Source organism: Calliphora vicina, chromosome 3 (assembly GCF_958450345.1).
Source record: "Calliphora vicina chromosome 3, idCalVici1.1, whole genome shotgun sequence".
Classification (NCBI taxonomy): Eukaryota; Metazoa; Arthropoda; class Insecta; order Diptera; family Calliphoridae; genus Calliphora; species Calliphora vicina.
The window spans coordinates 85,340,602-85,354,663 of record NC_088782.1 but is presented as its reverse complement, the minus strand read 5'-3'; the positions used below and the strand labels follow the sequence as shown (position 1 = coordinate 85,354,663).

The 14,062-nt window shown below is 28.8% G+C and overlaps 1 protein-coding gene across 1 annotated transcript in view; it reads left to right on the top strand.

Annotated features, from left to right (window-relative positions):
• fln (flightin) overlaps positions 1 to 12,288 on the top strand; it is a 136,533-nt gene extending 124,245 nt beyond the window's left edge. The window contains exon 4 of the mRNA XM_065505443.1: positions 12,025 to 12,288. Coding sequence (XP_065361515.1) covers positions 12,025 to 12,160 — 136 coding nt within the window. The 3' untranslated portion in view covers positions 12,161 to 12,288. The remainder of the gene's footprint in view (positions 1 to 12,024) is intronic.
• Positions 12,289 to 14,062: the final 1,774 nt, after the last annotated feature.

Below are 14,062 nucleotides of genomic sequence, written 5' to 3'. Positions count from 1 at the left end.
CAATTTTGAAAATCTGTACAAGATTCCTCTAAATTTGTTTGTATTAATATTTCAGCTCTAACCAGGTTCAATGACATTCGGGATCTTTCTTTAGTAAAGAGATTGTTTAAAATAGGAAAAACTCTTTCACAAAAAGCGTTGCTTACTGGTATTGAAAATACGAAACATACAACTTTTCTAAAATTCTCGAATTCATTATTTTCACTTTTGGTAAACAAAATAGAACCATATCAAGGAAATTTTATCTTGAATCGTTTAAAAAAAATCAAAGCGATCCGACCAATAGTTTAGTTTCTATTGAGATTTAAATGTGTTTAGTACGGGAACGTTGCCCTTATACGATGACTCAACTGTCGGAGGGTTAACAAATATATTGGCATTTGTTTATAAGCTTCACGAAGGACCAGTAATCGATACATAGTTTATCGTTATCTAAAAATAGGACATTGGAGTCATCACCAAAGTCGTAATGCTTTTATAACTAAATAGCTAACTGCTGTTAAAGTCTTCTAATTTCGTCTTAAAGGTTTTATGTTCATTAATCCAAATGTTTTTTCAAAATGCTGTTAACTTTGGTGCAAAAAAAACTCCTTTCTTCAAAAAATACATACACTTTTTTGCATATGTTATTACTAGGGGGCGGATTTTCATGCATTTATTATTGGAAAATATGCGCCTAAAATATGCTTCAAAAAAATCAAAATATGACCTAAAAATTTAAAAAATATGCACATATATTTTTGTGGCAGCAGTTAGAACTCTTTAAATTATACCAGGAATTAAACAATTAAAGTTCTAAAACTATTTTTAACATAACTTTTCTTCTGAAAAAACGATGTAATATCTTGGTATGAATACTTGTTTAAAGCCATAGAGGTTCTATATTGTGACTTTCCTTTTAAAATCATCAATATTTTGATCGTGCTATAAAGTAGCATCCAACCTTAATTTTTATCTCGTAATAACCCAGAAATTAATCAATTAGTAAATGTATCCCTTATAGACTGAAATTGTTAATAATGTCTGATCACTTGGCTGACTACAATTTATATATTTTGGGTCATTTGACGAGCTATTTGTAATGCAGAGAGAAGTCAATTGGTTACTTTATACATCTAGCATAAAGACAACTGTCACTTAAGTGTCTATGTAATCTATAGTGTAGGGACTTTAAACGTTAATTGTGTAGTGCATTTGTCTCTAAGTTATCCAAAATCACTAGTTTACGAAAGTCTTGTAGAACGGCTTGGAAATGACTGTCAGGAGCGGTTAAACTAAACTTTTTTTAAAAAAATGTTTTGAAATGATAATTTTCAATTACTGATAGAGAAATGAAGAACATCAACGACATCGAAAAACTAGCATTAAAGTTTTTCGATGTCGAACGAAGTTAGTCGATAAAATTTACTGCTATTTCTATAACAAATTCGACAAAAAAATGTTTGTCGAAACAATGTATTGCCCATTAACGACAAAAAATTATATTTTTATTAAAAATTGGCATAATATGCATATAAATATGCATTTTGAAGTAAAATATAACAAAATATGCATTATCAATAAAATATGCAAAAATATGCACTAACAAATCGATGCCATTTTGCAGCAAAATGTGCGATTCGGATAGATAATTAGTCTACATTGTATTTGGACGTTCGAGAAAAAACATGCATTTGCATATAAATCCGCCCCCTAGTTATTACTGTGTACTAATTAGTAGTAAGTAAATTTTCATTTATGGATATTATTGTCCAAAATTTCTATTTAGCTGGACAAATTCAATTTTAGCTTGAAACTGGATAGGCATCAAAAAAGCTGGACAATCCAGCCAAGTCCAGCCCGGCTGGCAACCCTAGACATGCCCTTAAAACATAGATTTGCTTTGGATGGGTCTTATTTTGTTCGTTAGTAGCTAAAACTAACTACTGCAAAATTTAAGTGAAAACGGATAACTAGAACACGTGCTGGAAATCGATTGAAAGTTGTAAAATTGGGTAAATATTGGTACTTTTTCTGATATTTTAAAAAATTTCCCTATTTAAATACTGTTTTTTAAAAATTTTCAATAAACCTAATCTTCTAGAGAAAATTATCTTTCTACAATGTACTAAAAAACATTTACCTTTAGATTTTATTAAAAACATATAAACTTTTTGAATAATTAAAAGATTAAGGCCCTAGCAGCCAGTCTTAATTCTAAAAAAACTCGTATTTCTTGTAAATTTACTTTAAAATAAATAAATAAATAACAAATACAAAAAATCTTTCTAACAAGATATATTATCAATATTAGAAAATTAGGAACTGGTGCCTTCATCCTTCTAACAAGATATAAAACATGAACATCGAGTTAAAAATAACCAAGTTATTAGAATTTCCATACATCATATATACAAGAAAAACTACATTTTTGTATTATTTACTCACTGTTTTGCATGCAAAAGTTATGTAAACAACTATGACAACAACAGAAATGCGTGTAAAATATGCGTAAACTAGTACTTTTTGCCCAATATTTGGTCAGATAAAACTCGTATAACTTTGTTATTTTTCATTCTAATTTATTGTTTTATACCTTATTAGAAAGATAATTTTGTCTAGAAGCTTAGGTTTACTGCAAATGTTTAAAAAACAGTATTTAAATAGGGAATTTTTTTCAAGATATCGAAAAAGTACCATTATTTACCCAATTTTACAACTTGGTTTTAGCTACCCAGCAAAAACTTCGCTTACAAAGCTACAAGTAATGTCTTTTTTAATAACTTACTTTTTAAGTAGTAAAGTCTAAAAAAACAAAATAAACAAAACAAAAAAACTGTTACTTTTTTCAATTTGCCCATTTTTTTATTGCATGTTTATTTTTAGAAAAACAGAAAAGAATATTGCATTACTGTGTGAAAACCATTATTTGACGCACAATAAAATAACTAAGCAGTTGGGACATCGCGAACAAAAATAATGACTTCTTTCAGTAGAAAAATAAGTAGTCGAATCGTCAAATTCCCCTTATTTTTCGGCTTATTTGTAAGTAAAGTTTTTGCTGGGTACTAATGAACAAAATAAGACCCATCCTAGTGTATGCTACTATAGCACGAAGATAAATTTTGGTTGTTGTGCTACAATAACGAGTTGACAACTGGGGCCTATTTCACTAAACTACAATTCTACAAGTTTACAAGTTACAATCACAAGTCTAATTCTTACAAGTGCTGATGAATTGCGTTTCATTAAGATTTTCACAACACTTGTAGCTTTTTGCACTTGTAAACTACAATTTCTACAATTACAAGTTCTTGTACATATATATTGTGATATTAATTTTACAATTCTTATTTATTATTACTCAAAATGCTAAACTATCCTATAAAAACACAATATAACATATGTATTTCAATAATATTTCTTATATAAAAAATATAAAAAATATTTTAAAAGCAAAAAAAAAAAAATTTTAAAAACCAAAAAAAATTTTAAAATTTAAAAAACAAAAAAATTTTAATATTAAAACAAAAAAATTTTAAAAATATTTTTTTCCAAAAAATATTTAAAATTTTTACTTTGAAGTATAATTTGGTGAAGGGTATATAAGATTCGGCACAGCCGAATATAGCTCTCTTACTTGTTTATACCCAATCTATCGGAAAATATGCGGGGACTGATAAAAATAAATACTTTTGCAATTTTGGGTACTAATTTAGAATTGTCTATATATGTTTAGATTTCCAAAGTGGCTATTCCCAAAAGCAAAACGAAAACAAGTAAAACAAGTAAGAGTACTATATTCGGCCGTGCCGAATCTTAAATACCCTCCACCTAAATATGATGGTATAAAAGCTGAAATAATATAATAATTGTTAGAAAGACTAGTTTACGCAGAAGATATTTTATTTCAAATGTACAAAAAATTGTATCTAATTCAGCAATTTATAACTGAAATTCCTATTAGAACGTTTGACACAGTTAATTATTGTGTTTTAATTGAGAAATTGTCGTCTAAATTTATTTTTTCTAAATCTTCGTGTACATTATTATTTTCTTACATAGGTAAGTAACCGTAAACAGTTTGTTGGAACTGGGTTAAACGATCTACAATATCTGAGTGTCAAAGTGGCGCACAGTGGTATGAGAAAAAAAAAGAGGGAAACAAATCTGTAACTTCTAAACCCTTAGTCCGATTTTAATGAAATTTCACATGCGCAAAGGGGAAGTGTTGTCGAGTTTAAGTCTGGACCTCAACATTTTTCCCTTTTAACCTCAAGTGAAGAAACAGAGAATAAAAAAGGGTATACAAATATATTTAGACAAATTTCAAAATATTTGGTTGTGGGACTTATGCGGGAGCTATGACCTATTATGATTCGATTGTCATAAAATATTTTTACGTGATTTTTATGTATTTATATGAGAGCTGTGGCCAATTATGGACCAATATTCACAAAATTCAGTATTATGATTTTTGAATACAAATTACTGATCTGTGTACTATTTTGGTATAATATATGGATGCTATGACCTATTATAGTCCTAAGTATTTAAGGGCTATTTTTGTAGAATTTCATATAAACAACGCTATTAACAAGAGTGGATCTTATGTGGGATCTATGCCGAATTATGCACCAATATTTAAAAAATCTTGTAGTACGATTCTTGGATACAACCCAGTATGCAAAATGATTCGAAGTTATGTCGAAAATGTATCATTTTTTCGTAAAATTTGATCGATATCGACTTCGATATAATGTCGAGAATGTGCGTGTTTTCCTAAGTAGAGTGCAGAGCGATAAAGAGTCGAAAATTATTTATTATTCTGATTCTAATTTTTATCGATATACTATATCTTTTTCGGTATTAAAAATGTTCTAAATTGATTCGATTTCGATTAAATATATGAACAATTTCGTATACTTTATACCATCGAGCAATTTCTTATTGAAATAATGCATATTCAATACCTTTATTATTATCCAATAATGTTGCGTTATATGTGTTTTCATTTTCAAATGCAATAAACTCTGTACATATTTCTGATGTTTGCTGATTATGAAGATTCGAATTGTCAAAAAAAACATCAATAATTGGCTGCGCTTTTCTTTTAAGATGTCTTTGATCCATTTTTCGTGTTAAACTATATTTTTATGAATATGTTATTGATAGGATTAGAAATATAATTTTATTTTCTCACAAATTGACAAAAGAATAATATGTATGTATATGAATTTGTCAATTTGTTTAAAAATAAAATTTGACATTAAAAAAAAAACTCGAACATTATTCGCCATTTCTATAAAATATTAAAATACGATATTCTAAAAAATGTAGATTGGATAGAGCATCATAATAAATTCATATTTTCGATTTTAATTCGAAATAAGTTCGATAAAAAGAACTGACTCGAAATGTTGCATACTGGGAAATTACTCATCGGTGTAAAATTTTGGTTGATTGTAGATTTTTATGGATATTTGTGCAGGGTAATGTGTTTTCCTGAAGAAGTTCTTATATGGAGGTTATGACCAATTATGGGCAATCATCATAAAATTTGGTACATCGATTTTTGTATATATTGAATAAATTTGTTTTGAATTTCAACCTGATAACTATATTTGTAAGAAATGTATGAGGATATTAGTGATTTTCGGGAGTGGACCTTATATGGGAGCTATGGTTAAATATGGACCGATATTCACAAAATCCAGAAGTATTATTACTGGATTCAAATTACTGGATCTGTGCGTAATTTCATTTTGATATCGATATGTTTATAATACTTTTTAAGGTTAATATCTTTTTTCGGAAATGGGCCTTATAGGGGAGCTATGACCAATTATCGGCCAATCTGCATAAAATTTGGTACAGTGATATCTATATATATGAGTATAATTTTTGTCGAATTTTAGCATGATAAAGATATTTATAAGAGATTTATGAGTACTTAACTGATTTTCGGAAGTGGACCTTATATGGGAGCTATGGTCAAATATGGACCGATATTCACAAAATCCAGTAGTATGATTTCTAAATATAAATTACGGATCTGTGAGAAATTTTGTTTTGATAATGATATTTTTTAGATATTTATGTAGGTTATTGTGTTTTTCGGAAGTGGTCCTTATATGGGAGCTATAACCAATTATCGGCCGATCTTCATATAATTAGGTACAGCGATTTTGGTATATATGGGGATTATTCATGTCGAATTTCAACTTGATAGCGATATTTATAAGACATTTATGCTTATTTAAGAGATTTTCGGAAGTGTACTTTATATGGGGGCTATGGTCAAATATGGGCCGATCCACGAAAAATTTTGTAATATAATTTCTTTTACCACGAAACTTATTTTTGCTGAATTTCATGTGGATATTCCTATTTTGTAGGCATTTATAGACCATAGAACCATATTTCGGGAAGAAATTTGTATGGGGGCTAGGAGAAATCATGGACCGATTCTTATAATTTTCACCAGAGTTACTCCTTTTATCATAAAAGTAACGAGTGCAAAATTTTATGATATTAGCTGCAATATATTTACAAAAAATGTCCAAAAATATGTGAAAATTATCAATTTTTTTTTGAGGTTGTCCCACATTTTCATTCATAACTTTGGTTCCACTGTACCGATTTTGCTGATTTTCAATACCAAACTGCTTAGGACAATAATAAACACTTTTCTTGCAACTCTACTAAGTTTGTTTGCGTATTTTGGACGTGAGCGTGTTTTACACAGACGGACAGACAGACGGACATGGCTCAATCGACTTAGAATTTCATAAAGATCAATAATATATATACTTTGTTGGGTCTCAGATGAATATTTCTCAATGTTACACACGGAATGACAAACTTATATATACCCTCATTCACCACTTATGGTGGTGGAGGGTATAAAAATATGGTCGTTGAAGCTCGACCATATGATACCCTACATCAATCGCTTTAAAATTAGGTGGCATGACTTTTGTATATATACCTATTTCAAAAAAAAAAAAATCGTTACTTTAATATAGAAAGGCCCTAACTCGTGTTTTTTACAAGCCCAGATTTTCGATTATTTCGATAAATGGTCCACTCATATATCATATTTAGCAAAAAAATCTCGACTTAAAAAGCACGAGTTAGGGCCTTTCTATATTAAGGTAACCAAATCCTAATTAATATTCAAATTTTTGGTTTATTTTAACTAATTTTTATTAAAAAATAGTTAAAAATCAAATTTTATTTCAATTTATCATTCACTTGTAACTTGTAAAATTTTTCTGAGGGTCTCCGTCGACCCTAAGCTTTTTTTCTACAATTCTACAAGTGTACAAGTGCAAATTTAGTTTAGTGAAACAAAACCACTTGTAGAAGTATGACTTGTAGACTTGTGACTTGTAAAATTCACTTGTAGCTACAAACTTGTAATTGTATTTTGATGAAACACAATTATTCACAAGTTCACAATTTTACAGGCAAAAACACTTGTAATTGTGAACTTGTAGCTTAGTGAAATAGGCCCCTGGTTGTATCTGCTACTAGAAATTGCAAACTAACATTGCAATTTGTATAGTAATACATGAATAGTAACAGAAATTTATATTAGCAGAGTTATACAAAATTACAATAGTAACTATATTTATAGTATGCAGATGATAAAAATGTATATTTACTGCAATTGACGGCTAATATAGTAGCAATTGTAAACCCTGGTTAATAGACATATCACCTATGCATTTACCTATTTTGTAAAATGTAATTTCAATAATAACTTAAACAAGTTTAAAAGTTTTAAAGGTATAGACTCGGATAGATTATTTTTAGAGAGTTTAGTTGAAGATGTAAAATATTTAAATGACAATTATTTAAAGAAAGTTACATATCGTCACCTAAAATGCAAAACAACGTATCATCAAAAAATTCGAAATTGATTTTATTATTGATTCACTACATCATATTATATAATTTTAAACTTTTACTATCAAAAATAACCAAGTTATAACCAAAATTGAAACTAAAGTATCATCAAGTATATGATTTTCTTGAACAAAATAACGTATACGCTTTGAGTAATTAATAAATAAATCGTTTTTACCTTATATTAAGTAGTATCCTAATTTTTTTTTTAATAAATTTGTTGCAATTGAATATTTTTTTTAGTTTAAAAAAGTAGTTGTTAGTAATTAAAATAAAAGAAACATAATAAAATTAAAAATGTATAAACTGCTTTTATTAAAAATAAAAAAAATATTTTTAGTTTTTATTTTTACATCAAAATTTATATTGATGATACGTTTTTTTGTGTCAGAAAATAACAATTCAAAAAAACGTAAGCCACATAGCATATAGAGTACTTTGAAAAGTAGTGTCATTGTAATTCAGACTTGAAAATTTTGTTTCAATATCTCAAGTAGTTTTCATTTTATATCGTTTTTTGCTTCTCCTATAAATTTATGAAAAGTGACGTTATTTTGCATTTTAGGTGACGATATATTGATGACAAATTTTTTCAACATTAAACAGTTTACAAACGAACAACTGTTTAGGTTAGGTTTGGAAGGGGTGTACACTATGTGCACTTCCACTCGGATACATTGAGGTCCATTCAAAAAAAAGATAAAGATAGTGAGGATAGATTAAGAATGCAAGAAGAGTCCAAAACCGTATATTTAAAAAAGAGAAAGAAAGAGAGAGAAATCTTATCCCGGATTCGGAGTCGCCGTAGAACGTCCCTTAAATAGCCACCCTATTCCCTTAATGAAACCTAGTATGTTGCTCAGTTCGCAGCCAGCGAAGTTCGTCCAGGAATCTATTTCCTAGCCATCTAAATCTGTGACCCTGTAACCTTGGAGAATTGCACAATATGTGCTCTACTGTCTCTAGCTCCTCTGCGTCCCCACACACTCTACAGAAGTCCTGTGTGCCATTATCCCATTTACCCTTAAAGGCTTCTATTGAGCAACGAACAACTGTTTACTAAATGCAAAAACTATTGTCTGTCAGGGTTAAATTTTAATTCACATTAGAGTACTGTTAATGCAAATTAACTCTATCGTCTGTCTACAGTATAAAGAAAAAATAAAAAAAAAACTTGCTTTATTGTTTTTGCAAGAAATTCAAAATAAAGAGAGTTGCCAGTTTAGTCTTGATGCAAGGGCACCTGCAAATTTATCAAGAAGTTATATGGGGATACAAAATTAATATTTTAGTAAGAACTAGCTTGACCCGGTGTGCTTCGCTACCCCTGTCATAGTAAAGTAAAAAAAGGTGAATACAGAAATTTCTTGTTTGTGATTAATAGCGTACCATGCCATTGGAAGTATAAAAAATATATTACGATTTTAAAAAATCTTGATACTTTTCTTAAGACATTCGCTTCGCTATAATTTCGTATGGTTTTACAGTGGACTAGGGTATTCAATCGATTAATCGTTAATCGGTTAACCGATTAATTTTAGACGGTTAACTGTTCGAATAATTTGAAATTGCCGATTTTCAAATAACAAATAAACCGATTAATTTGTGTCGATTAACCGATTAACAGAAAATCCTTTTTTTTTGCATTTAAAAAAATGCTTTTGTATTTTTTATCCGTTTCAATTCAAATACAAATTTCAAATTAAAATTAGATATTTTTTGAACATCCATAAACATGATTAGTGAGTTGTATAACAACTGACATATTTAATTTACATGTATTTGAAACTTTGTTTATATTTACATGTATAGACGAAACTTTTTTTGAAATTAGTCTTTTATCATAAATAAACGAAGCTGTTAAATTAATCAAAATCTAAAACAATCCAAAAAGGAATATTCTTTATCATGCTTTTGAGACTTTTTTTCCAATAAAAGTTTTATTAAATCTAAAGAAAAAAATCGTTTAAATTATATTCTTTTTATAAAAGATTATTTCAGAAGATCTCACTAAAACCCTAAAAAACTCACACATCGCTAATTTGCTGCAACAACGTCATAATTCAAAAAAAGTCGTTTCGAGAAAAACGTCTTTGAATATTTTATGACATTTTACTATTTCTTAAATAAATTTTCAACATATCATGCGATTTCAGAAATATAAATAGTAGATGTTAATATCTTTCTAATCTGTATTTAACCCAAATTTTTACTTATCAAATATACGAGAAAACATGAATTTTAATTTTGATGTTTACAACAAAAAAACACTCTCACACAAAAAATAATTGACTTCTTTGAAAACTGATAAAACTATATGAACGATTATAGAACAGCGCATATTTTGTATTACTCAGTTCAAAAAACACGGATTTTGAGTTATGACGTTGTTGCAGCAAGTAGGCGATATGTATACAAAAATGATCTCAAATACCTTATTTGCTGTTTTTTATGTTTTTGTACACAAAATTTGTTGTTGTATTTTCAATTGTAAATTAAAATAGAAATTATTCGGTTAATCGAATAATTTTAAATTAACCGATTATTAACCGAATAAATCTAAACCTCGATTAATTATTTGCTCGATTAACCGATTAAACCAGAAACCCGATTAATTGAATACCCTACAGTGGACAGCTTGTTTTAAGTCAAACTGCTTACAATGATATGAAAGCTACATATTTGTAAAAAGTTAAACGACTCTAGTTATAACAGTTGTTTAGATATTCGAAAATTACTATTTACTTAACATCATCTGATACCAAGGTTTGAACAAAGAAGTAACCTGCTGATTAGGGATATAACTATTGACAATTTTTGCAAATATGCAAATTGGCATAGCATAGTCGAATAGAGCATTAAAAAATATAAAAAACCACGGTATTATTTTTTCGCGGTTGTTAAAAAAGTTCACGCACCAAACGCACTAAAGTTTTTCATGAAATATTTTCAATTATTTTGAAATACAATATATTTTATTTTAATAATAACTGCGAACATACTTCAAAAGATAATTTAAAATAAGGGAAGTATCCCTCACACTTGCAAAAAAAATATGAAATTATTTATATAATTTTTCAGAGCAAAAAAAGTTTGGTTTATTTTAGAAATTTAGTTTAGTGATGTTTTTGATTCCAAATGACCTAAAAAAATGATTTTCATTACTTATACAACATTGGCCATCACGTGGTTGTATGCCAAAAATTTCGCCAAAATTAGTTATATGCCTACTGTTGATGTTTCCCAGAGTACGGAAATAAACAAATCGAAACGTTGTTTTGTTTTTTAGCAGTGAGTAAAACAAAAACCAAACATAAACAATGAGAATGATTGTCCCATTTTGTTTTGTTTTTGCTCATGAGCGCAAACTGTACATTAATACAAACGTACGCAGCTAGAAAAGAGTAAGAACAATATTGAAACATTCTGATAAAAAACGTTTAACAAACGTTTGGTAATTGATTTACTTATAATAGAGAACACAGTACAAAACAAAACGAATAAAAAATACGTTTCTCTGTTTTGTACTCAAATGTACGATTGTAACGGTAAATTAAATAATGCAGATGAGTTTTCTCTCTTTGTCACTTCAAAAGTTTTTTTTTTGTTTTTGCTCATGTACAATACAATATAAAAATTTTGATTTGTTTTGTACATTTTGCAAACGTTTGCGAAATGTTTTGTTTGTTTTCATACTCTGATGTTTCCAAGTAAGGATCTATCTACGTTCAAAATTTCAATCAAATCGGTTCAGCCATTTAGTATTGATTGTTTAACAACTAAAGGTACAAATTTTACCGGTTTGTCCCTTTCTGGTCCAAGTATTGTAAAAATTTCAATCGGTTCAGCTGTTTAGGCGTGATTGTCAAACAAACAAACATACCAAAAAATAAACAAACAAACTTACAAAGACATTTATATATTTATATGGATTTCTCTAAATTTCACAATTATTGATAAATTCACTGACTTTTATTGTTGGGGGATAAGCTAGTTCCTATGAGCATTTCACTGGTTGCTTAGGCCAGATCATAAAGAAACATTTTCCCAAATATTTAATTTTATAACATATTTTTTTAAATTTAAGAGAATATTTTATATTTGTAACACTTTTTCATTTCTGTTTTTCAGCGGACGAGGTTTTGACTCATACGAATCATCAATAAAAAGAGACAAGCACCTGATTCAAACTTTAGCTGCATCTATTCGGCCTCACAATTATCATACAAAAGCCTATATCAATCAAAAGTATGCAAAAGTTCTTTAATAACTTGAAGTGGCAGTATTTATTAGAACAATTTAAATATAAGGTGTAACTCAATATGTACGAATTTATGTCTTTATCTGGAAACTCATATTATGAATAAATATTGATAAAAAGTATTCTAAAGTAAATTTGTAGATCTACTAATGTAAAACGTGTGGATGCCAGACTGCCTACTACTTCTTGCTTTATGTTTTATCGCTAATAATTTGTCATATTTTATTATGCTTATTTTTAAACAAGTATGATCGAAATTATAAAATCTGGATCCTTTAGGATTTGAAGTGCTATTTGTATTATGAATATGCCAAATCTGAAAATGAGTAATGATACAGAAATGAGCTTAGTAATTATCGTTTGATAAACTTTTTCTTCTCCAAACCATCTGTAAAAACTTGTAGAGAAAAAACAAGTTTTCACAGTGTGAGTTGTAAGTTGGCCATGTCTTCAAGACAACGTCGATGTACCGTGAAATAGCTCCCAAATGAAATAACTCCCAATGAAATAATTCCCATCAAAAATTAAATATTCCCAAATTTGAAAAATGAAATAACTACCAAAGGGTAAAATGAAATTACTCCCAATAATCGGCGATTTCATAATTTTAAAAATATTAGTCCCAAAAAAGTGAAATAACTCCCAATGAAATAAATCCCAATAGAAAAGAATTAATTTCCAATGTGAAGCAATTTATTTATGCAATCTAAAAAAAGGAACTATAAAAGTGAAATTATTCTTCGCTTACCAAACATTTTTTGCATTGCGGGCCTATAGCGTAGCGCAAATTTTACTCCTCTGGGATGTGTCAAAAACTGGCTTCACTCAAAAAATTTGTTTTGCATTTTTTCGTGGGGAGTTATTTCACGGTACCCAACGTCGACGATGCGTACACGACAATGTTAAATCCTAGACGTCACGTAGGCGACAGCCCATAAAATCGTTGACGACTTTTTCGAACAAAGGGCACCTAAATCCTACACGACAATGTGAGCGACATTATCATGCACATTGTCGTTGACGATCATATGGGTGACAATGTGGTTAAAATTGTCATCGACGGCTATAAACACGACTTTTCTCTCATGTCATCTTTGATGACAGTTGCCGACTGTATCTTCCATATTGTCGTTGATGACTGTATAGTGGACACTATCCATAATCCGGTCGTCAATATTCCCACTTTCTCACCAGACTTTTTTGTAGAAATAGATATTTGTTTTTTATTAATTCATTTTATTAATGCAAATAAAAAATTTGAAATAGCTAAAATTATACAGTTTATTTAATTCATTTTTAAATAATACTTTAATAATTTTGAAAATATAATTAATTAATTTAATTATTTGGGGGATTTTGTTTTGACCGATATTATTCTAGTCCATCAGCCACATACAAATTTTGATCCGGAAGATGTAAAATGTCTGCCAGTTAGGGTTGCCAGCTGTGCTGGACTTGGCTGGATTGTCCAGCTTTTTTGATGCCTGTCCAGTTTCAAGCTAAAATTGAATTTGTCCAGCTAAATAGAAATTTTCGACAATAATATCCATAAATGAAAATTTACTTACTCAGTTATAAATTAAAGTGTCATATGGAATTTCTGATTATGATGTCAATGAAGAAGAAGAATGTAAACATGAAGGATTATTAGAAGCATATTTATATTTTATGCAAAACATAATGCAGGAATTTACAGCTCTTGAGAATGACTCTTGTACAGTTTTAGAGTTGCACGATATAATGACCGTACTTATGAATAACCTTAAATGTAGAATACATAACACATTTTTTGGCACCAAAGTTAACACCATTTAAAAAAAAAAATTTCGCGTAATGAACATATAAAACTTTTAAAACGGAATTATAAGACTTTTCAAAAACAGCGGTTAGCTATTTAGAAAATCGTTA